At 55.8% G+C, this 24,167-nt stretch overlaps 1 protein-coding gene across 2 annotated transcripts; it reads right to left on the bottom strand.

Annotated features, from left to right (window-relative positions):
* Nucleotides 1-209: 209 nt before the first annotated feature.
* KRT80 (keratin 80) lies at nucleotides 210-23,152 on the bottom strand. 2 transcript variants are annotated; one of them, XM_055096536.3, is made up of 9 exons: nucleotides 22,838-23,152; nucleotides 16,622-16,830; nucleotides 12,137-12,197; nucleotides 11,747-11,842; nucleotides 4,814-4,978; nucleotides 4,253-4,378; nucleotides 3,413-3,633; nucleotides 2,873-2,928; nucleotides 210-2,772 (listed from the first exon to the last, which is right to left on the bottom strand). In XM_055096536.3, exons 1-9 carry the CDS (start codon nucleotides 23,135-23,137, stop codon nucleotides 2,738-2,740), a joined length of 1,269 nt encoding a protein of 422 aa, XP_054952511.1. In that variant the 5' UTR covers nucleotides 23,138-23,152; the 3' UTR covers nucleotides 210-2,737. The 2 variants fall into 2 exon arrangements, with proteins under 2 accessions (XP_054952511.1, XP_003831116.1); XM_003831068.6 differs by having other exon boundaries at nucleotides 210-2,737.
* Nucleotides 23,153-24,167: the final 1,015 nt, after the last annotated feature.

The following is a 24,167-nucleotide window of genomic DNA, read 5'->3' as shown; positions in this document are numbered from 1 at the left end:
GGTGGCGAGTGCCTGTAATCCCAGCTACTTGGGAGGCTGAGGCAGGAAAATTGCCTGAACCCGGGAGGCGGAGGTTGCAGTGAGCCGAGATCCAGCCACTGCACTCCAGCCTTGATGACAGAGCAGGATTCTGTCTCACACATACACACACAGACACACACAGACACAGACACACACATACACAAAAGAAAGAAATCCCTGAGACTCGGTAATTTATAAAGAAAAGACATTTATTTTGGCTCACAATTCTGCAGGCTGTACTGGCATGGCACCAACATTTGCTCAGCTTCTGGTGAGGGCCTCAGGAAGCTTACAGTAAAGGCGGAAGGTGAAGGGGGAGCAGGCATATCACATGGCGAGAAAGAGGGGAGAGGTCTCAGACTCTTTTAAACAACCACATGTATGTGAATTGAGTGAGAACTCACTCATCACCAAGGAGATGGTGCTGAGCCATTCATGAAGGATCCTTTCTCATGATCCAAATACTTCCCACCAGGCTCCACTTCCAACACTGGGAATTACATTTCCACATGAGATTTGGAGGGGACGAGCATCCAAACCATATCAGATGGTGAGACAGGAGAACTTTGTGTGTCCCAGCTGCACTGGTCTGAAGATATAACTAAGTCCCTGGACTTTTTCTCCCTTAATTGGAGAATTCCTAATGTTCCATGGTCAGCCTGATTGACCAGTGGCTGACTGGTCCTGAGAGGGGAGATAAAAACAGACACACAGCTTTCTCCATAGACAAATCTCAACACTTTATTCATCCTGTGGCAGCAAGAAGGGGACATGGCCCCAAGATAGCCAATCAGGTGAGGGGGCTGGAGTATGTGTTATCTTTCCAGATAGTACATACAGACTGATCATGCAGAAACAGGAAGGGAAGCAATAAGTTAAAAGCCACATAAGTTATGAAAAAATAATATATACTTTATATGTCTTGTATCCCCACTGAGGATTTGCTCCCTTGGAAACCAATGAAGAGCCTGAGGAAAAGCACCAATCAGCACCCTCTTTTGGGACTTTGGGGATGAGAATGTCTGAGTTCCCATGGCCAGAGAGTCAGTAACCCTCCAGTGCTCCCCACAGGCCTGGAGGGCCTTGAGGCCTGGGATGGGCCCAGACCTCTGGCCAGCATGTCCTGGAAAATGAGATGAATGAATCTAATGCAGTCTAGAAGAGGAGGTGAGGCAAGGGGCAGGGAGGGGAGAGGAGAGTGAAGGAGGGAAGGAAGCTGTGCAGTGGGAGGCTGGTGCCGCTGGGATGCCTCTGCAAGCCTCAGCATTGACAGCAAAGAGGAGGAGATAGGAGTATGCCTGCCAACACCCCTGTCTTCTGGTGGGATGTGGAATTTTCCTCTCTGGTAGAACCCTTGTAAGGCTGTCATTTGGGCCCCACAGCTGGACCTCAAGGGCTTGGAAGCTCCCAGACTTGCCTGGACTGTGCCTTCTTCCTGGCCTGCTGGAGGCAGGGGGAGTGGGCATGGAGGGAGGAAGGGGAAGGAGTGAGAAGAAAGGAGGAGCTCTAACCCCATAGGTGTGGGGGGTTCCTGGGCTCCCCCATGAATGCCAAGGAGGGGAGGGCCAGGCTATTTGGCCCAATGGAGAGGAGAACAGAGGCCCTGAGAAGTGAGATTCTTGGGAAGTGGGCCTGGGGCTTCATGGCAGGGGTGGGACCAGGGGTCTCCAGGGCCTGGTGCACCAAAGCCCGGTGCTCAGGCTGGGAACAACCCGGGCTGGGGGCAAAGAGCTCAGATCCAGGCTGGGTAGGACCCCAGCATGGCAGGGAGGTGAAAGGAAGATCTAATGCTCCTGCCCAATCTCAAGCTGCCATCTGGCTTCCACTCCCAGGGAGTTGATTATGGCAAGAGCAGCTTCCAGAGAAGCTGCTGGGAGCTGGCTGGGGGCAGCCCATCCAGTTCTGACTATGGCCTACTGGGAGGGACCCACGGGAGGAGGAAGGGATGCGGGTGTTCGGGCTGATCTCTGGGGCCTAGGCTTAGGTCCCAAACAGCCAGGGCCCCTCCTCCCTTCACTCCCTAATACTGTCAGGTCTCTGGGGAGCCCAAAGAGCACGGGAAAGCCAAGAGGGTCTTCAGCAGCCAGCCTTCCCAGGAATTCCAGATACAGGACAGGGCCCACGCGGTCCTCCTCGGCTCCCGCACATAGGTGGATGAGACAGTCCCAGTCTCAGTTCCGAGGCAGAGGCAAGGCAAGGCTTGAGATAGGAGTCAAGGTCAAGGATTGGGCAAGAGTCAGAGGGGCCTTGGCAGAGCCTGATGCTGGAGGAGGAGCCTCAGAGGAGCGAGGAGGTGGAGACAAAACTGACCCCTAATTCTGACTCACCCATCAGGAAAACCTCTGGCCAGAAGGTTGGAAGGATGGGACTGTGAGATACTGATATGGAGCGGAGTGGCTCTGAGGAGCTGGTGATGCTCCTCTCCCACCCTGGCAGCCCACAAAACACAGTCAGTTTTGAACCCCCCTCTCAGTTCAATATCAGGTTTTGCCTCTCTTCTCAACCTAGAGGCTCCAAGCTGCTTTCTTGAGTCTAGCTTAAGTCCCTCCTGCTGCAGTGGAGTGCCCTGGGGTTCCTGGGGTCCAGCCGCCTTACTCTGAGACCTCCGACTCCTGTGAGAAGTACTTCTCTGACATTTCGGTGATTTTGATCACGGGGCCTTTGCTGCCCTTCTTCTTTCGGGAGGGGGCCTTGGAGAGGCCTGACCTGGAGGCAGCTACAGGGAACATAAAGGGTAGGGGAGGGAAGGGGCTGGAGGTTTGGGAGCCACTTAAAATGATGCCTTTAGGATCATGATCCCCTACACCCTCACCCTCACCCCACCATGGGTTCTCGGGGCAAGAGGACTCACCGGTTTTGCACCTGGACTGCACAGCGCTGACCACAGTGGCTGAGGGCGAGTCCATCCTGGGGGTGGGGGACGGGGGGGTGGGAGAGGGATATGATGGGATGTGAAGAGAGCCTGTGGCTTAAACTCCCCTGGGGGCTGGCAAGTGGAGGGTAGTTCTTGGTGGTCACTCCCAGCCCTGGGGTTGCCCTGTTGTGTGGCCCTGGCTAGCCAGCTTGTCCTTCCTGGGCCTCTGTCCCATCTCCATGGCATAAATGGCTAATAGCATTGAGCACTGAGTTTTGACAGGCATTTGCAGGCATAATCACATGAATCATCCCTGCCACAGGTGAACCATGTTTATGATCAGCCCACTTTCCAGATGGGGAAACAGGATGAAATGAACTGGGCCAAGGTCCCAGTTTGTAAGTGACTGAGCCAAGACTTAAACCCAGGCCTGGCAGGCTCACTGTATCATATTGGAAAGGAGAACTGACTTTGTGTAGGCCTGGGCCTCCAGCCCACCTTCCCCTGCAGCCCTTCCTCACCAGCCCTGGCTCTGACCTGCCCTCCTCGCCCTCCACCAGCTTCCTGTAGGTGGCGATCTCGATGTCCAGGGCCAGCTTGACGTTCATCAGCTCCTGGTACTTGCGCAGCTGCCGCGCCATGTCCTGCTTGGCCTGCTGCAGGGCGGCCTCCAGCTGGGCCAGCTTGGTCTTGGCATCCTGGAAGGCCAGCTCACCCTGCTCCTCAGCTGTCTTGATGTTCTCCTCCAGTTTCAGGCACTGCAGCCAGGAGGACAGAGTGAAAGGGCCTGTGAGCAGGGGAAGGAGGAGCGGGCCAGGGCCAGGAGTCGTCTCTGTCCTTGGTGGGGGTAGGTGTGGGGAGGGAGGGCTGAGCAATGGCATTTCTGGGTGTGGTAACTGGTTGCCATGCAGCAAGAGGGAGTTCAGTTAGACCTGAAGAGGCACCTTCCCAAGGCCAGAGGAGAGCACCGCAAGCCACTAAAGGAGCCTGTCCCGGCTGTCCTTAGGGGCAACACCTGCCCTGAAGGTTTGTCCTGGCTGGAAGCTGGGACTTAGGCCTCTACTCCCTCCTCTCTGTGTAGTTGGTGGGGGGCTCCCAGGAGGGAGGCAGTGGGCTCTGGGTGTGTGTAGTGTGGGGGCTTTCTAACGTTCCAGCAGCCTTGACCAGATTACAGAGTATTTTTGTATGCAGAGCGCCTCATAACTACTTTAGGAGGCTGTGCTATTATCCCATTTGACAGATTAGGAAACTGAGGCACAGAGGCGCTAAGCGACCCACACAGGGTCACTCAGTCATGTCTTGCCTGTATTCAGCACACATGACTGTGTGTCTCCCTGCTCTCCTCCCCGCCCCCAGGCGCGTCCCCCAGATACTCACATGGCTCTTGACAGAGAGGATCTGGGACCGCAGCTTCTGGATGCGCACATTGAGGTCCGCGATCTCGCTGCGGCTGCTCTGGAGGCTGCTCCCATACTCGGCCGAGCGGGCGGCCTGCTCCTCCAGCTGGAGGTACGTGGAGGTCTCAGTGAGGGGCAGCTCAGTGCCGCTCCCAGCACTTGTTACCCGCCTCTGCTTTTTCTTGCATCCCCCAGTCCCATCTCCAACTCTGCAGCCCACCACGCCATGCCAGGCTCCCTCTGCTCCCCCTTCCACCTCCCTTTCTGGGTGGCCTCCTCCTGGCTGCCCTAGCTGAGCCCCATGGGCCATGCCCACATCTGGCCTAGCATTGCTGATAACAGCACCACCTTGAACTCCTGGAGGGCACAGACCAGCTTCTGTGGTCTCCCCCCGCCCGCCCCGTCCCTGTGCTTCTCCATTCCTCTCCCATAGACTTTCAGGACAGAGCTGCAGGCAACCTCAGCCATCACCAGTCCAGCCCTTCCTGCCACCCAGAGAACTCTCCAGGCTGCTTCTCCTGCCCTGTGTGGTCAGCCCCACCTGGCTCCGAGAGTATGCCTCGGCCTCCTCCAGGCTGCGAGCCGCGACGGCGTCATACTGGGCCTTCACCTCCTCCACGATGCCGCTCAGGTCGATGTGGCAGCGGCTGTCCATGCCGACGGTCACCGACACATCCTTCACCTGTGCTGCCAGGTCCTTCAGCTCCTGACCGGGCACAGATGTGGGGGCTCAGGGCTGGTGGGGAGGGCACAAGGACCCTCAGCCCCACACAGTCCCTTTGTCCCCGGGGTGAGCAGAGAGTGGAGCTGCTCCCTTCCTGTCCCTCTGGAGAGATGATGGAAGGCCGAATGCCTCCCTGCCACGTCTCCCCAGCCAGGACTCTCGGAAGGCAGCTCACTGCCCACTGCTCACCCACCCACAGTCCCCCTATCCGAGTGGAGGGCAGGCTGGGACTGTTGGTTTTAAAGGCTACCTGCAAGCTTCCCCACTGCCTGCACTGTTGCCCTCTCCTGGGAGGGATGGCCTACTCCTGGCTGATGGGAAAGGGCCAGAGAAGTCAGGCTCTGGGGCTGTGAGTTGGGCCCCTCTGTTTACTGTTTCATTATTCCTGTGCTGTGGGGTACAGCTCTGTCTCTCCCACTGGACGAGCAGCTCCTTGTGGGCCTGGCAGAGCTGTGTTCATCTCTGAGCCCCCACGTCTGGGAAAGGAGTACCTCAGTTCATTTGGTAAATGTTGGGAGGGAAGCCAGGGAGTGACCAGGGTGGAGTGGGCTGGAGGCTGACAAACCTGTACTCCCCTCTCCCGGCCCCACTGAAAGCCAACAGCCTGTGAGGGGCCTGGGCGCAGCCTCCAGCACTCTGACTTCAGGGTCCCCCTGGAGACTCAGCGCCCGCTCCCTCTCTAGCCAAGGGACATTGCCTGGACGACCACAATATTTTCACCGTCTCCTCCTATCCCTGGAGACTTCTGGAAATGGTAAAACCCACCATTCCCTGAGGAATTCCCTGCAGGCTGGACTGTGCGCTGAGTGTTTTCCACACATCCTCACCAGGCTGGCACTGCTGCAGCCCCAGAGGAGGAAACTGAGGCATAAAGATGTTGTGGAGACAGCGGTGAGTGGCAGGGTGGGCCCCAGAGCCCCTGCTGCTGCTGCTGTGACGCTCCCTTAGCGGATGGAGAAAAGGGGCTGACACCTTCTTCATTGTCTTTCTGGCCCCAGACCAGCTTTCTTTCCTGCTCACAGCCTCGCAGCTTTCTAGCCAGAATGCTCAGGGGTGTGTAGGGAGGCAGGTGGGACCAGGGATCTCTAGAGGTTGCAAAGGGCCCTGGGCTGCTTATCCTGGAGATGCTGAAAAGGGTAGGGCCTCCTGTGGGAAGGAGGAGCAAGGCGAGTCGACTGAGAATTGCACCGAGTGAGTCGGTGGCAGGGAGGGGGCCAGGCAGGAGGTGGGTGTTGGGTGCAGACACATCATGCTCCTTCTGGCATTCACAGTCCACCCTGACCCCTATTTCAATCATCAAATTTCAGTCCGCGTTCCCATTTTGCTGACCGCCTCATCATTTTTTAAACGTGTTTGTCTGAATCAGGATCCAAACAAGGCCAGTATACTGCAGTTGGTCCATATGTCTGTAGGTCTCCTGTAGTCTCCATTTCTCTCTTTTTTGTTCTTTGCCATTGTTCTTATTGAACACACTGGCTGTCTGCCTTGCAGAGTCCCCACAGCTGGGTTTGGTTGTTGTACCCTGTGCCAATGTTCAACGTGCTTCTTCCAGCCTCAATATTTTCTGAAAACTGGCCGGTGCACCCGGATGCCTGCTGGGATCCAGGCTCAGCTTTTTAGTTCCTGACTGTGTTCTGATCCTGGTTCCTGACTCTGGGCCCCCTCCTGATCCTCTGTCTCTCTTTCTGCTTGGAGAGTTTGTGCTGAGGCCTCTGGTTTCTGTCTCAGGCAGAGGCTGGACTTCTGAGCTGTAGACGACAGGGATGAGGGGCCAGCTAGGGCCGTGTGGGCAGCCTGTCCGGGAACTGACTCTGCCCACCAGCACCTCCTGGTGACAAGGATGGTGCGGTAGTGGCGGGCATTCGGAAGCCCCTCTGGGGGACAGCCTGTCTCTGCCCTGGAGCTGGCAGGACCCTGAACTCAGTGGCCAGCTGCCCTTGGGTGTCTCCTGCTGGGGGTTTTGGTTGATCTTCAAATGAAAATAGAATCTCTGGGCAAAAGCAGGCTGATGGCCCAACCCGTGCCAGAATAAGATTGATTGTTACCACAGCCCCACCTCTGCTGCCCCAGTCACTAGCCGACATTTCCCATGTGGCACCAGCACCCTGGCTGGGGCTTGGCTGGGGACAGTTTCAGAGCTGCAGCTTTGAGGCTGTTTTGGTTGACACATTGTGGGCATCGGTGGGTGTGGGGGGCCTCAGAGCCCTCCAGTGTGCTTCTACACGAGGGCCTAACTTGGCATTCGTTATGGCCCCAGGAAAGGCCAGCGCACTGTGAGGACGCACTATAGCAGGACTTCCCAGTCAGGGTGAAAAGACTGGCCAGACATTTTCTGGAAAGAGGCAGGCTAAGCAGGAGCTTGGTAAACAAAAGCAGGAAATGGAGCGTTCAGAACATCCGCAGACCTGTTCAGACATGCAGGCCCCTGCCGGGCTGCAGAGAGTATGACAATTCGGGCTTGTGTGGTGTGGAGGTACCCCATGGGATGGGCCCCCTGGAGAGCACGTGAGCCTCCAAATGGTTAAGAATTAAGCCGAAGTACAGTTTAGGGTTTCCCTTAGGAGGCTGCTGTGCGTGTGAGCACCCTCACTGTGTTCCCCACGTCAGGGTAGATCGTGACTGTTATGGGGTAACAGTGTTGGAGAGTAAAATATAGCGCTAATGGCTCTGGACACTGAATACCATCACTTCTTCTTCTTCTTCTTTTTTTTTTTTTTGAGATGGAGTTTCACTCTTGTTGCCCAGGTTGGAGTGTGGTGGCGCAATCTTGGCTCACTGCAACCTCTGCCTCCCGGGTTCAAGCAATTCTCCTGCCTCAGCCTCCCAAGTAGCTGGGATTACAGGCATGCGCCACCTCACTCAGCTAATTTTGTATTTTTAGTAGAGATGGGGTTTTACCATGTTGGTCATGCTGGTCTTGAACTCCTGACCTCAGGTTATCCGCCCGCTTCGGCCTCCCAAAGTGTTGGGATTACAGGCGTGAGCCACTGTGCCCGGCCAATCACTTCTTATTAGTTGAGTAACCCTGGTCAAGTTTTTAAATGTGTCTAAGCCTTTGTTTTCTCATCCGTAAAATGGATCTAATTATAGAGCTGAAAACAGATAATGTTTGTTGAATGCTTACCATGTGTCAGTTACTGTTCTAAGTATTTTAGGATATGTTAAGAAAACAAATCCTCACAACAGCCCAGTGAGGTAGATGCTATTATTGTCCCCATTTTATAGATGGGGAAATTGAGGCATATAGAGATAAAATAGCCTGCTCCAGTTCCCACAGTTACTGAGCCAGGATTCAAATCCAAGCTCTTCAAAATCTGTGCTCTCTTAATCATTATCCCTACTTCATAGAGTTGTCGTGAGGATTAACTGAGATTAAGTCCGGAAAACACTTAGCACAGTGTCTGGAATATATTAGGTGCTCACTAAACAGTAGTTAAGGATTCTCTATTATGGTAATTGGTAACAGTGATAAAGCTGGGACAAAGTGTTCAAGGGCAGAGCAGCCTATTCTTGGGGCAGCCTCCATGCAAAAGTTTAGGCAGCACTGGCTTTTCTCTGCAGGGATGGGCCTCCCTTGAGGTGTGCCTGGCTGCAGGGGGTTGTCAGCAGATTCCACAGCTAATTTCCCTGGAGCCAGAGTGTAGGGGTCGGGTAGGTGGCATTCCGACTGGATGCAGCCAGGCCCCAAACACACCTGGGAGCTGGACTGTGTCTCAGAAACTGTGGGGGAACCTTCCAGCCTGTGCCCCCAGGGGAGAGAGGCAGAGGGTTTGCAGTAGATGAGGCCTGAGCAGATCATGGCCATGAGCTCCTGCTCAGTTGGCTTGGAAGGGCTTTTCAGAATGTATCTTGGCTGTGTGTGTGTGTGTGTGCATGTGTGTGTATGTACACACACACATGTTTTGGAGAGACGAGAGGGCTGTTTTCTGGGACACAGGGGTAGGCCTATATTTCTGATCTGGTGTCTGCTCCAAAGCTGAAACTAGAGTATCAGGGCCTCCTGGGCCACTCGTGTTCTGCCAGGTTTTTCTTCCACCTGAGGCAGGCGTGGCTGGCACAGTCTTTACTCAGAGCTGCTCTGTCCAATGAGGTAGATGTCGAAATAATTATATTTTTGATATATTGGGCTAAATAAAATATATTATTAAAATTATTTTTTCTGTTATTTTAAAATGTGGCAACTAGAAAACTTAAAATTACATATGCAGTTCACATTGTATTTCTATCAGATGGCACTGACTTAAGACACCCTCTGGTGTGGGGAATAGTTTTGGCAAAGAGTCAGCATTGCCCTCTTAGCCTGCAGCAGTGTATGGAGAGAAAGGCAAACCTCCAATTTCAACCCCATCTTGCTGCTTTCAAAAGTAATAATAACTGCTGTGGTTCCCTGGCCCCTACTGCCTCCACCGCAAGCCCTTCTCCACAGCAGGATCAGGATAGCACAACCACACCTGAAACCCGCTGTGTGCCGCCCCGCCCCAGTGCCCACCGAAGGCTGCCTGTCACACTCAGAATGAGGTCCAAGTCGTGAGACAACCCTGTGAGGCGCTCTCTGACCCAAAGCTCCCACCCTGCCCCGTGTGCTCTGACCAGAGACTTCTTTCTTTTTCTTTAATCGCCAGGCTCCCCTCCTGCCTTAGGGGCTTTGCATAGCAATTCTGTGCCATCTCCAGTCTCCACTGGGCTGGATCTCTGCCACTCTTAGGGAGGGTACCGCCTGTGAGAGGCCCCGCCCATGGGCTCTGAGGCTCTTCCCTCCTTCCGGCTCCAGCGCAGCACCCGGTTTCTTTGCATCCCAGAATCTGTCACCCTGCGAAGCGATCTTGTCCAGATATTTGCTGACTTGCTTATGACTTGTCTCAGCTAAGTCATGCCCTCCTTGAGAGAAGGGACCTTGCCCAGGCTGTGGTATCAGTGCCTGGCACTTAGTAGGCATGCAATAAACATTTGTTAAATGAATGAGTGGGCTGAGTCCTCCTCACAGCCCTATGAGGCTGGTCCTGTTACTCTCTCCATGCTACAGATAAGGACACTAAGGCACAGAGAGGAGAAAAAACTTGCCTAAAGTTACAGAAATAGTAAAAAAAAAACAAACAAGGCCAAGTTGGGATTGGGGCCCAAGGACTGCAAAATCCAAAGGGAACCCACAGGCCTGGCTACTGGGGCAGGGGCCAAGAAGTCTTGTGGGGTGCTCAGGAATATCACTGGTTATGCCCAGCCTTCTTCCAGTTATGTCTCTACAGCTGCAGGGCCTGCATCATGGCTTAGAGCTTGAGCTCTGAGCTTGCTGAGACATCAGTGAGCAGGTAGAGAAACACTGGGCTCGGTTTTCAGAATCTGCACTCCACCTAGGCTCGGCAGAATCTGCACTCACCCATGGACTCAGCCTCTCAGAGGCAGTATGAGTGGGTGGAGGCCTAAGGGTGGCAGAGATCCAGCCCAGTGGAGACAGGAGATGGCCCTGCTGATGCCAGCCTGGGCTGCACCAGCCCACAGTGAGTTTGGGCAGAGAAGCCCCTAGCCCAGTTCCCACCCAGCCAGTGGGCATGGTGCCCTGGTCAGCCCCATAGCACTTGGCCTGGCTGTGGGGGGATTTGTTAGGGCCAGGAAGCTTTTCAGGGCTGTGGGGAGAGCAGACTGCCTGGTAGGGCTGCCTTCCTGCTGCTCCCAAGGGTTTGCTGTTCTCTCTGCTATGCTACATCTCGTGGCCACAAACAAGACTCAGTTCCACGGAGGCCCCAGCTGGCAGCTGGGACTGCTGGAAAGGACTGTGGCCCATGACAGGGCCATGAGGCCTGGTCTTCCTTTCCACAGGATGCAGCCATGAAGCTGTGGTCAGCAGATCATAGGGCCATTTTAGCAGAATCTGTAAGTTGTGGTGGTGACTTTGATCTCAGCCTTGACCTTGGCTGCACTGCCATAGCTTGGCACCAGCAGTGTGCAGCACTTAGGCGGGCAAGCCCTGTTATCTCCAACAGTGGTGCTGCCTGCTCCTAGCTGAACTGCAGACCTCTGTGGAAGGGACTTTAGCTCAGGAGTGTCACCCCTGAACCTCCTCACCCTTGAAACAAGTGGTGTGGAGAGGAGGACACATATCCTGAAGGGTGCCTAGGAGTCAGCAGCTGGCATGGAGGAGTGGTGTCCAGAAGCCAGCGGCCGTGCCCATCTAATGGCTGTGTTGATGCGTGCTATGCTGTTATGGGCCCTTGTACACTAGGCCCCACTGAGGACTTAGGAAACAAATGCGAATGTTTCCTCTGTCTTCGCCAAAAATGGGGAAGAGGGAAAGGCAGGCCTATCAGAACTAGCACTGTGGGTGCTGTGGTTTAGGCTGCAGGAATTAGGGAGAGATCAGTTCAATCAGAATGCTCGTTCCAGACCCCTGGGTTCCATGCCACTGAGGCCAGCCTCCTGACCCTTGTCCGAGGCACCTGGTCCCCAGCATGCCCTCAATACTCTAGCACACAAAGGTATAGTTCTTCCAGAAAGAGTGGCCTTTGGGGAACCAGCCCATGTTCCATGAGATGAATATCCAGGGGTCATGCAGGGTTATTGACACCATCACAGGAAGGGGTTTAGGAAATTATTATTCTGGGGCTGGAAATTGTAAGTGACTGTTGGAGGTTCCATGCCCCACTGGATGGCTGTGCTTCCCCTGTGTCCTTTACCCATGGACCAGCCAGCTCTGGGCTTGGCAAGACACTGGCCCCAGCTCTGGGCTTGGCAAGACACTGGCCCCATCTCACTCACCTGCTCATAGATGGTTTTCATCAACTCCACGAAGCTCTCCAGGCTTTTTAACTTGGTTTCCAGTTCAGTCCGACGAAGACACTCTGCATCCAGGTCCTGGGGTTGGGAGCAGTGGTGAGTGGTGGGAGAGGGAATGGAGGGTCCCAGGGCAGGAGTGGGCTGGGGGGCTGCCTCCTGGGTGAGAGTGGGGGTGATTCCAGAGGAGATCTGGCTCAGAGCCTTGAAAAAGGAGCTGGATGGGGATGGGGGTATCTGCCTGTCTGTCTATTGGTCCTGGGACTTAAGCTTCTGAGGGCTTTGATTGGGCATAAAGGAGAGTAGGATATCTGGAGGGAAAGAGGGCCCAGGGCCCATGAGGAAGGAGCCCCTGGGGCAGGCTGGGCAGGCTACCTTCTTCAGCTGAACAAAGGTGAACTCCATGTCTGTGCGCTTGGAGATCTCATCCTCATACCTGGGAGGGAGAGAGGGGTTGCTCAGCTGGATGTGGTGGGGGCTTGGGCCTGGTGAACTCCCCTTGGTTGGGGCTCAGGGCCTGTGCTATCCCACTTGGGGTCTCTTTGCCAATTAAAGAAAAGCAGCCCATCCTTCTCCCTCTTGCATCTTCTATGACACATCCTCTCTCTCTCCCCCCGACCTCCTGGCATTGGCTCCCCGTTCCTCACTCCCTCCTGATGACACAGTCCTCTCCCAGCGGCTTCTGCCCTTTCCTGGCTCTGCTCCACACCCACTCCCCTCCAGGAGGCCTCCCTGATTGTGCAGCCCCTCACCCTGGCACTTTGTCCCCTTATCTTTACCTGACCTCCTTCCCTGACAATCTCAGGTTCACTCAAGTCCGCTGGGAGCATCTTGCTCACACCTCACCTCTCCCACCTCCATGCCTTCCCTGCAGCCCCAGCCACCACCCCTCTGCTTTGCCAGCCGGTAGGACACCATCCCATTGTATTCCCTCCAAAGGGAGGCTGGAAAGAGTGTGAACTTTGCTGTCAGATGGACCCCCAGTGTGTTTTTGGGCAAGTTGCATCACCCCTCCTCTCTTGGCTTCCTGCCTCTAAGGGGTAGGCATGTGCCCACGTGTACAGGGGGCTGACAAACCCACCCCTGACGCAGTTGACAGCCAGCTACAGGCCGCATAGGCCATACTCAACAAAGCTCAATAACGCTCTTCTCAGTTTGGACTTCTTACTCGCTCCCACCTTGGGTTTGGAACAAGGACACCGTTGGGTGGGGAGGACAGGACCCCCAGATCCCTGGCCCGACCCTCTTCCTCCAGTCAAGACATTTGTTTGTCTTAGCCCCAGGGTGGGTGTCTGCTGGCTCCAGACTTCTCGCTGGCCCTAGCGGCTGTGGGGATTCAGCAGCTTCTGTTTTTTTCCCTCCTATTCGGGGAATGCCTGAATCACTGGCGGCTCTAATTACAGCCGCCTGCCTACCTCAGGCCCTAGCCTCCCAGGAGGGCTGTGTCACTCATCACCCATTGAGCTGGCTATATCTGGCGCCCCTCATGCCTTCTTCTTTCCCACCAGCCCACCTGAGGAGCTGAGGGGCGTGGACCCAATGGCAGGGCACGTGGGTTTCTGGTCTCAGTGTACCAGGGGCCCACACCCTCCCTGGCCACTGCCTTGGCTGCCAAGAGCCTGTTAGGGGCTTTGATGGTACAGGTCCTGGGGGTGGGGCAGAGGAGCAGGCCGGGGAGAACGTTCTGCTGTCTAGGCATCCCCAGAGAGAACTAAATTGGACTTGAGTGGGGAATAACAGGTGCTGAGTGCTTCACCTGCACTCTCTCTGGTGGTCCTCAGAGCACCCAGCTAGGGAAGTCCCATTGGTCTCATTTTACAGATGAGGAAATGGAGGCTCAAGGAAGGACTGGGGGCTCCTGGAGTGTGCTGATGAAGCAAGGGGACCAGAGCCAGGCTACTTGGGCTGAAATCCTGGCTTCCTTGCTAACCAGCTGTGTCCTGGGGTGAGTTCCTGTGTGCCTCAGCCACGATTATAGTGATGCTGTGACGATTAAATGGGGGCAATTCACAGAGTGCTTGCAGCGGGGACAGCACCTGCTGGGGCTCAGCCCCTCTGCTTCGGCCTCAGGAAGCCTCTCGGCACAGCACAGGTGCCTCTCTGCCACTCACCCTGCCTGGGGGAACATAAGTAGGGTGAGTTGAGGGAGACAGCTGGCCTGGCAGCTGGTCTGGCAGCTGCCCTGGGAAACCGCCTCTGCCAGAGAAGGACACCAGGAGTCAGGGGACTGGAGGGGGCATCCTCACGGTATCCTGGCTAGGCCAGGTCTGCCTTGACCCTGGACCTCTAGGTGTGCTTTGTGGGTGGGGTGGGAGCAAGCCCTGAGCCCCAGGGGAGAGGACAGAGGGGAACGCTGGGCTGCGGCTGGACACTGGGTTCCAGTCTGGAGCCAGTCCCCTTAAGACCAATACTGTTTCATCTCCAGCCTTTGTGCCAATTAGAAAAAAGCCCCCTTCCTCACGGGCTGTTTGACCTGGTACCCTGCATGGCCTGATGCTTGTTTGGATTTCAGTCCCTATCCACCGCCTGAATCATGCACACTTGTGCAGTGCACAGTTTGCACAGCTGTATGTGGCATCCCTGAGTCACTTGCTGTGTGGCCTTGGGCAAGTTGCTTCCCCTTGCTGGGCCTCTGCTTTGTTCTTAGTAAATAGAGGGCAAGACTGCTGATCCTTGGGGTTTCTGCTACCTCAAAGCCTTCGGAAGTCTCCATCCCCATAGAGGCTTAGGTCCCCTATTCCACTCCCAATCCTCTGCCAGTCTGTCAGCCACCAGCTCCCAAACCCGTTCTCAGGCATTTTTTAGCTTGTCACACCTGCACCACCATCCCCACCCCCCCAACTTGTTTATTTCTGGGAGTGAGGCTGATCTCATCGGCTCCGTAGAGACAGGGCACAGCCCTTCCCTACTGGGGCTTGGCCTGGCGTCTCCTGGCTCCTGGGGGCCCTAGGCTCTGCATAGTCAGGCTGTAGCTCCCCTGGCTCTGGCCTGAAGACTGAGAAGCCCTCCAGCCAGGCTGTTTGCCCAGTCTCTCCTTCCCAACTCGGGTGGGTTCCCTACCCAGAGAGAGGAAGAGAGGCTCAGCCTAAGCAGTAGAGTCAGGTAGCAGGCGGATAGAAACCAGGCGGCAGGCCAAATGAGGGGGCTGAGCCAGATTAAAACAACAGGTAGTGTGTGTATAGAACTTCCAGTTACAAAGTGCTTCCATGGACGTGATCTGGCGGAGCTCGTGGGAGCAGCCTTACCCAGTGGCTGGCTGGGGTTAGGGATGGGACTTAGCATGCAAGGCTGTGTAACTGAGGACAAGCCCTGCCCTTTCAGGGCCTGTTTCCTTCCCTGTAAAAGGAGGATCCAGGGCTCCCTCTGGCTCTGGCATTCTCTGAGCCTTTGAGGGCCAAAGATCTACTAGGGATCAGGAAAGTGGGTCACAGATTCTGGTGAGCTGCCCCGACTGCCCGGTCATGGTCAGGTACTAGGAAGCTGGGTCTCTCTGGAGGGGCAGTCAGATGCCCTGTGTGTGTCCCTAGGCCTGGGAGGGCAGGGCTGGGGAGAGGCGATGGGTAAACTCAGCCACAGCCCAGGTCTCTGGACTCCTGGACAGGACAGGTGCTCTCCACTCTCCAGCCTGCCTGGACGGCTGCTCTGGAGGTTGTGGGTCTCACCTCAGATTGGCAGGGTTTGGGGCTGGGCCGCAGCACTGCAGGAGGGGAGACCAGGGGTTCAGCCTGCCCTGTCCTCCTCTCACGCTGGCTGGAGGTCTCCTTGCAAGGAGACCAGACCCAAGGAGGTCGGTGCAGGGCACAGCCACTCTCCTCTGCCTCAGGCTCCTTGTTCCTGAAGCTCTGCCCACTACCTGACCACAGAGGGTCACCTCTCCTCTAAGCAGCCCGAGTGACCAGCTTTCCCTTTTAGACTGGCCAATTCAGTTCAGCAAACCTGTGTCAAAGACCTGCTGTGTGCTGAGAACTTCAGCATTTTAGGGATAGAAAAGCTGCCATTTATAACTGCCAGTCACCATGCCACACTCTTAACTTCCTCCTCAGGTTAGATACCTACTTTAGATTGGCATCAACCATAATCATTCCCGTTTCACACAGGAAGAAACTGAGGTTCAGATATTAAGCCACTTACTGGAGGTCACAAAGCTAGTGATGGGTGACGATGAAGATTAAACCTCATTCTGGGCTAATGCCCAAGCCTGGGCCCATAAATGCTGGGATATACTGCCCAGCAACTGTTTGTCTGTCTGTCTGTCTGCCCCACTAAGTTGTAAAGGCACCTTGCATACTGGGGCTGTTTTCCTTATCTGTCTCTTTCCAAGTCTACCTTGATGTCTGGCATGCATTGCTTCTTTATTCAAATCAAACCCATTCTTTCCATCCCCTTCCTGCTTCCTGGTGGCTTTCCTCTCCTTTCCAACCCAGTCGAGATCAAAATCTAAAGCCACATCTAAAACAGAAACCCATCTGTTCTAGCTAGTGACGTAATTTCCCATTGCCAGAGCAACATGTGGACAAGAGCAAGTGTGTCCATAGGTACAAGAGGACGGCTGCTCGAGGCAGGGGGTGCGGGTTATGATGATGCCCAAGGGCCAGCAGGCACAGGGTTTAGCTGGGAGCCAGCACAAGATTGACTTTGTTTTAAGGGTCGCTATTAGGGAGGGGGCGGCTGTAGGTTCACAGCCATATCCTCAGTATTTAGAATACTGCCTGGCACATACCAGTCCCTCAATAAATGTCTCAGGTAAAGAAATGTTGCAGAACATCTTTCCTCTTTCTCTGGCTTAAGTGCCTCCCATCTGAGCACAGCTTGGTCCCAGCCCTCAGGCCTTGCTCATGGCTCTCATGGGGCTCTACGTACCTGATTCGAAACTCCTCAACCTTCTCCAGCACCTGCAGCAGGTTGGCCTCCAGCTGCCCCCGCTCCTGGCTCACTTTGCGCAGTTCCTCCTGCAGCCGGCCCTGATATTCCTCATAGAGATGCCCGAGGTCGAAGATGGCTGAGTCCTGGCCCTGCAGGAAGCTCCAGCGTGTCTCCAGCAGCTGGTTGCGCTGTTCCAGGGCTTGCACCTGGGAGAGCAGGAAGGCGGCGAATGGGTCAGGTGTGGACCAGTCGGGGGCTGAGGCCCCAGGCTGACCAGCAAGAGCCCACGGAGGGCTCCCTGGGAAGTGGCAGCTCATTTATGCACACCACCCAGGGCCCTCACTCAGCAGAAAGCACCTCCAATGACTGATTGTTAAAACTGAAGATGGTGAGATAAGGACAGGATCAGAGCAAGGTGGAGCCAATTAGCAAAGGTTTCCAGGCGAGGGCAGGGCAGGGCTGGCAGAGGAAGGGGGTAAGAGGGTGTGAGAGTGCCAAGCATGCGACAGGCTCTCCGTGCCTGCCTGGGGCTGGGGCGGGAGACCCCAGGGAACATGGGGTGTCAGAGGCCTATCTGCCCCCTTCCCACCACGACAAGTGTGGTCCCATCTTGTCCTGGAAACTCAGCAGTGTAGGGCCTGGTTAGTAGTGTCCTTAAGTGCTCATCCTCTCAATGACAGAGCCTCCCTGAACCTCAGTTTCCCCAGCTAGAAGTTAGGAATGATAACACCTGCCTGCGCGGTCCTCTCCTTCCCTCCACCCTGTCCAGCCGAGCTCAGCCTGGGGCTCTCCCTGCCTCCTCCCCACCCTGCCTGTCCTCTCTATTCTTCCCATCACCAGGCCCTCTGCTCTCCCCATTTGTTCTTCCAGCTCCCTCCTGCAGGAAGCTCTCTGTGACTCATGTTGAAAGACTTCCCTCTTCCCTCCAGCACTGAGGCCTTCAGTTTAGCTGCTCCTCCTTTGTCCTGAGCCACTACTCTCCCCATGAGACTGTGGGGACACCTGGGGATGTGCTTTGGGATAGGACAACAGCAGGTGCTCATGTGGCCCCTGCTGTGTGCCAGGCCTTGCTCTACATGCTTGACCCATGAAATCCCTGCAGCACCCCCATGGGTGGGCACTATTATAAGCTGTATTTTACAGATGAGGAAACCAGAGGTGATGGAACTTGCCCAAGGTCACAAAATTAGCAAGTGGCAGAGCCAGGTCTGGAATCCAGGAACTTTGGGTTTAGAACCTTTTAACCACTATGACACATGCGTCCTGTGTGTTGCTGGTCACTGTGGGCCCTGGGATCCCAGCTACCCTTCATGGGCTGGCTTCTGCCTCCAGTTGACAGTTTTGCCTCGAGGTGAAACCCTGGGAGGGCTCTGAGCCCAGCTGCGCCTCTCAGACTCTGCCTACCATATGCCTCTTGCTGGCAGGGTCCTGCGCAGTCCTCTCCTTCCTTCTACCCAGTCCAGCCCAGCTCAGCTTGGGGCTCCCCCTGCCTCCCTCCTCCCCACCCTGGCTGTCCTCTCTACTCTCCTTCCCATCACCAGGTCCTCCTCTCCTCCCCATTTGTTCTTCCAGCTCCCTCCTGCAGGAAGCCCTCCATGACTCATATCTTGAAAGGCCCCCAGTTTACCTGTTTCTCATTTGTCCTGACCCACCACTTTCCCCATCACACTGGGAGCCATCTGCTCCCCCTTGGGGCCTCTCCTCCCTTGGTGCCAGGGATAGGCCATGAGGGCAGGCCATGAGGTTGGAGGCCTGGCTGGGGCCTGGCTCCCGTCAGTGTGGGTTGTTTGTCATGAGGATGTTTTGATAACCAGCCCAGTGATGCTCCCTATGGTCACAGGTGAGTAGCTGGGCCTTCTCCCACCACTGCCGGTGCTGCTGGCCCAGGCTCCCAGAATCGTAGCCTGCGAGAGCTGCCAGCAGCCTTTTGGATCAGCTGAGCTGGGCCCTTCATTTGCAGAGAAGGCAATGGAGGCCAGGGGTGTCAAGTGACTTCTCCAGGGTCATAAAGCAACTTGGTGGCCCAGCTTCCCAGAGAGCCCCGTCTGATGGCCACTGCCCTCTCTGCACCTTCGTGGGCTCCCGAACGGTCAGGTGGGGCCAGCCCCTCTCTCTCTGCTCTGCTTCTTCAGGGTGTCCTTGTTTTTCCCGAAGTGCTCTGACGACCCTTCGACATTCACAGCAGACAACGCCAGCAGGAATACTGGATGATGGCGTTTGACGGTATTTGCGGGCTGCCATTCCCCTGCGTATCTGTACTGGTAGGTTCTGCTTGAAGCCAACCTTAATCCTGCTCTCTGCTGTACTCACAGCCAAACAGGTTCAGTAGGGATGGAGGTCAAGAGGGTTTCTGCCCTGCCTTGTGAGTGTGAGAGGGAGCGTTGGGGGGACAGGTATCTGCTCACCCCACCTTGCCTCCGTTTTGACAAGCAGGAGCCCCATGTTTACACTGAGGGTGGAGTGAGAGGAGAGATGTGAGGCTCCTTCCTCCACCCATGAGCAGCAGAGAAATCTTCACACCAGGAAGTTCTTCCTACAGTCTAACCTCAATTCCCTATGCTTCAGCACTAGCTCGCTGGGACATGGTGTGCGTTTGGCCGGCCAGTCCAGCTAGAAGGCATTTGTGGTCTTAGGAGATCAGGGACAGCCCGCTGTTTTCTGCTGCCCTTGGGGGAGTCTCTGGTTGTCTCAGTGGGCAGGGATGGAAATTCATTCCCCACTTGGGACCTTCCTTGCAGAAAGGCTCCTCCCTCTCAGAACAAGGACCTGGGGAGGGCTGATAATCCTGGTGCCCTGAGAGGTGCCAGGTTAATTGCCTCCAACCCAGGAAGACTGCCGAGCCTTCACCTCTGATTCCTCCTCTCTGTTCTGCCTGGCCCTCTGCCCTTAGATCATACAGTAGCAGCTGTAGCAGGGACCTCTCCATTTTACAGATGAAGAAACTGAAGCCCAGTTGAAAAGTAGGGCCAGGTTGGGGCTGAGGTTAGGGGAGAGGCATGTTGTTTTGTAGGGGAAACCGAGCAGCCTAAACTGGAACTCCTGGAGGGAGACAGGCCGGACATCCCAGAGGCTGCAGGTCTTACAGGAGAGTGCCTCTGGGCCACACAGGTAGTGTTCCTTAGCGGGGGCTGTTGAATCCCCGGCCTTCAGCCAGACATTGGCTTTAGCCAGGGAGCCTCAAAGACTCATGAGCAGTGGCTGGTTTGTGCTTTTCTGCATACAGGCAGGGGGAAGGCTGACTTCAGCTCTTCCAGAGGTCACACAGGCCTCGGTGAAGACATTGTCTCCATCCCTCTGTCTCCAGGCATTTTACCACTGCTCATAGGTTCCCTCTCTACAGCCTCCCCAGGATGAGCTCAGGCAGTCCTGCCTCTTGCCTCTCTCTCCATCCCCTCTGTTGTCTGTGTGTGCGTGAAGGCAAGAAGCCCAGCCAGCAGCCTCTGCTGGAGGTCGGCCTCGTGCCCTCCCTGCCTCCCCTGGCCTCTCCTGCTGCTACTGCTTCTCCTCATCCCCCTTCATCTGGTGACTGTTGCCTTACCAGTCCTTCCAATGGGACGAGCTCAGGGCCACCGGCAGAGCAGAGCAGAGCAGAGCAGTGGAATCTGGGGCGCAGAGAGGGTAAATGACTTGCCCGGGAAAACGCAGCCAGCAAGTGGAAGAAACCACAGTGTTCCAGGGCCTCTGCCACCTCCTGAGAGTTTCTGCTCCTCCTGAGTGCTCCCTGGTTCCTCTCAGTTCCTCAGAGGGCCCCCACCCCTCTCCTCTCTTTACCCAGAGCCCCTACCCACTGGTCATGGCGTCTCACCCCTGGGCCTTCCTCTGGGTCCATAATTGCTCAACAGCCCTGCGCCATACCCCCTGCCCATGAGTCCCTTCACTCCTCTATCCGGCAGGGAGCCTCTCCCCACCTGCTCTCCAGGCTCCTGCCTGGAAGGGGCTAACTGGGTTCTAGCTGCTCCCTGGGCCAGGCCCATTTATTTCATTTTTTATTTAACAGTTATAATATACTTAATATATACCAGATATGTTCTAAATGCTTTTCAAAAATTCTCCCATTTGATTCTAATGAGCCTGCTAACCTAATGTGTGCTGAGGCACAGAGAGGTTAAATAACCTGCCTGAGACAACACAGCTGGTCAGTGGTGGACCGGGATTTAAACCCCGCAATGCTGCTCCAGATTTCACATCTTAACCACTTCCTGCTTCCATGTGGGCCCTCACAGCCTCCACAAGGAGGCAAGGAGGGTGGGGCTAACAGATCTTTGCAGAGTTGAAGGGTCAGCTGGGGCCCCTTGGGGCCCTGCAACCAGGGCCCCCAAACGGCCAGTACCCACAGCTCCCTGTGTCCCACCCTGAAGGGCACCCCATCTCAAGGTCAAGGCTAAGGGTTGGGAGGCTCCAATTCTGCTAAAGAACTTCAAGGGCATTGCCCTGGTCTCTGGGCACAGGGCCCCAACCCTGAGGGCCTCTTCCCTGTGCTTATATCCTCCCATCCCCGTGGCAGGGGCACAGGGTGATATCAGTGCTGGCGTTTGAGGGAGAAAACCACCCATCTGAGCCAAATTCCATAGCTCAGTGAAGCATTCCTTCTAAGGGATTAAACTGGGTTTGGTCAGGAGGTGGCTCTTTAGGGACCTGCCTCCCCAGGGCAGCTGGGCTGCTCTTAGAGGGAGAACCAGCTCAGCAATGCAAGGCTCTGTGCAGTTAGGGCTGGGGGAAGGGATGCTCTGCCTCAGTGGACAGTGGTCCTTCCCCTCTGGGTACCCAGGGGTACCCCAGGTGTGGATGATGAAACTCTGGTCTAGGCACATGAATGGAAGAAGGAAAGAAAAGATTCCCACCACAGAGACCACTGACTTCGTGTCTCAGCAGACCTGAGTTCAAATCCAGACTACCATTTGCTGGTTGTGTGATCTTGGGCAAGGCACTTAGCCTTGCTGGTCCTCAGTTTCCTCATCTGCACAGTTGGGAAAATAACAGCCACTGCAGGGTAGCCGTGTGGCTTGAATTTCATTGCATTTGCAATGTTCCTCCAGAGGGCGAGGCATAAGTAGATGCTCAATGCATGTTACTTTCTTCCCTCTGCCCCTCTCTGTGAGCTCCCACCTCATGGGGGAGACCAGCAACATGCAGAGGAACACAGAATCAGAGGCCAAGAGCAGACAAGGACTGAGCCAGGGGCTGAAGGCTGGACTTCTGGTTTACTGGCAGGTTCAGAAATGTGCAGTTTTCCTTATCTGTGAAATGGACATAAAATTGTCTTCTCCCATAAGGTTGTTGAGAGAAATACAGATAAACCTGAAAAGCATCAGCACAGTGCCTGGCACATAGTAAGCAATTAACCAATGGCAGCTGGCACTATCATGATTATTCTTGAGGGTGCAGGAGGGTGCAGAGTCAGGAGGAGTTTCTTGGAGAAGATGAGTAAAGAACAGATTTGGGAAGTGGATAGGACTTCCTTGGGAGCTCCCTTGCCCTGGGAGCAGAGGTGGACACGAGTGCCCCAGACCTGTTGCAGGCCATGGGTAGTGGAGTCTAGGAAGTGTGGTTGTGATGCCGAGGATGCACCTCCCACAGTCAGGAGGGGCGCAGGGTGCAGGAAGGCCCAACTGGCTTCCCTGTTCTGACTCGAGGCATCGTCCCCTGCATTCCTATCTCCTGACACCTGAGCTGCACCCTCACTTGCAGCAGTCTGGGCAGCAACCTCCTTCCAGCAGCCCCGCACTCACCCTCCACCCTGCTGGCTTTTCTGACTGGGGCAGCTGAGAGAGATGCTGCGGGACCAGAGGCTTGAGGGATAAACAGGAGCGTGTGCCTGGGAGGCCATCTCCCCTGTCCACTTGCCTCAGAGTAGGACCGCAGAGCATGCCTCCATCAGCCATTCCTGCGAGAGGGCACCCCTGGCCACACTAGGTGGTCCTCCCCAGTCCCTGCCTGGGTGGTGGGTGACCCCAGGTCATGCAGCATGTTATTATCAACACATCCCTCAAAGGCCATCCTGGGGTCCCTTTCTCCCCACATGCCAGGATGGATCAGGGACTTCCCTCCCCCAGCCTCTGCTCAGAGCTAGCCTGTCGGGTTAGCAGTGCCATCTCCCCATTGGCTGGGTGCAGGGGTGGGGCGCGGTGATCGATGCTCAGGGAAACACAGAGTTCAGCTACCGGCCCAGGCCTGGCAGCCCTTCATGTTTGGGACCCCCCTACTTGTGCTCACCTTGCCAATTAGGGAGGCAAATTTATCATTGAGGGCCTTCATCTCCTCCTTCTCCTGGTTCTTCAGCTGCTGAACAGCGGGGTCCAACTTGACATCCAGGGGCACCAGCAGGCCGGGGTTCACAGTCACCTTGGAGATGGTGCCAGCCGACCAGCAGCCTGTGAGGCTGCGGGAGCTGAAGCCCGGCCCGGGGGCCCTGCAGCTGTCCCATCCTGAGGTTCCAGGCCGGGGGCTGCCCACCGGGGTCACCTCACAGCTGCTGAGGCTGCTGAAGCCAACCACGCAGGAGCGGCAGGCCATGGTGCCCCCGGCCGGAAGCAGGAGGGCCCAGGGGGGTGAGCGAGTGAGCCTGGGGTTGCGTCGGGTGGCAGGCTCTGGTTGCTCTGGTCACAGCTGGGGCGGGCTGGGGACTGAGGAGCAGACACCTGTTGCACAGTGCTCATTAGCTGCAGGAGGGCGGGACGCCTCCCAGCCTGACCAACCTGTTGGATGATGTGGGTGCTCCCGCCCCTCCCCCTGCAGCATGTAGGTCTCCCTCCCAACAGGTATCTGCATTGCTTAGGGGGCTGGTCCACAGCCCCCTGCCCCAAAGAAAGCAGGCCTAGCTCTGGGGAGGGGGCCAAGGCTGGACTGGCCGGGTGGGTTGGGGGTGGGGAGTTGGCAAAAGGAAGGCCATTCAAGGGGGCAGGAGAGAAGAGAGAGCGCCTCACCGCAGACCTCACTGCATACTTGAAGGCTGACGTATCTGGGCTCACATACTTCTGGAAAAGATGAGGCAAGCGTAGGCCTTGAGCTCCCGAGTGTAGGGCAGCTATCCTGGGCACCGTGCCAGCCTGGCACTGGAAAACAGCACTTATTATTTATTTTCTGGCTGCCAAAGAGTCTCCCTGGCTTATCTTCCCCCTTCCTTCTACCCCCTCTCCCTTCCTTCCTTCCTTCACTTTAACTAGCATTGATTGAGGACCTACTATGTACACCCTATTGTCTCAGAGGCTGGTCAAGGCCAAGGAGCTCTCAGCATTGGAAATGTGAGACCTGGTTCAAGACTCAGCTGGACTGCTCACCACTCATGTGACCTCAGGCACGTTACTTGACTTTTGTCTTCATTTGTAAAGTGGGGATGAAAACACCCACCTCACAGGAGGTAGCATGTACAAAGCACTTGGTAGAGGACAGGGGACAAAGTTGGCCTCAATCAGTGGTACTGCCTTCCGGGTGCTGAGTCTAGCAGGGGCGATGGGTATGGCTGAATGCAGCTCTGCTCTGGGGCAATGAGAATCCCTGCCTTCCTCACACTCTTTCCTCCCCACTCTTCTTTCTCTTCTCTGCC

Source organism: Pan paniscus, chromosome 10 (assembly GCF_029289425.2).
Source record: "Pan paniscus chromosome 10, NHGRI_mPanPan1-v2.0_pri, whole genome shotgun sequence".
Classification (NCBI taxonomy): domain Eukaryota; kingdom Metazoa; phylum Chordata; class Mammalia; order Primates; family Hominidae; genus Pan; species Pan paniscus.
Note: the sequence above shows the minus strand (reverse complement) of the source record. Positions and strands in the feature narration are given on the sequence as shown.

Bases quoted from the DNA above. Each gene is read 5' to 3' on its own strand.
- KRT80 (XM_003831068.6), bottom strand. From the start codon at position 23,137: ATGGCCTGCCGCTCCTGCGTGGTTGGCTTCAGCAGCCTCAGCAGCTGT. The intron at 4,379-4,813 runs GTGGGGCTGACC...ACGTACCTCCAG, and splicing joins AGGCATACTCTCGGAGCCAG to CTGGAGGAGCAGGCCGCCCG. The intron at 2,738-2,872 runs GTGAGTCCTCTT...TGTTCCCTGTAG, and splicing joins GCAGTCCAGGTGCAAAACCG to CTGCCTCCAGGTCAGGCCTC.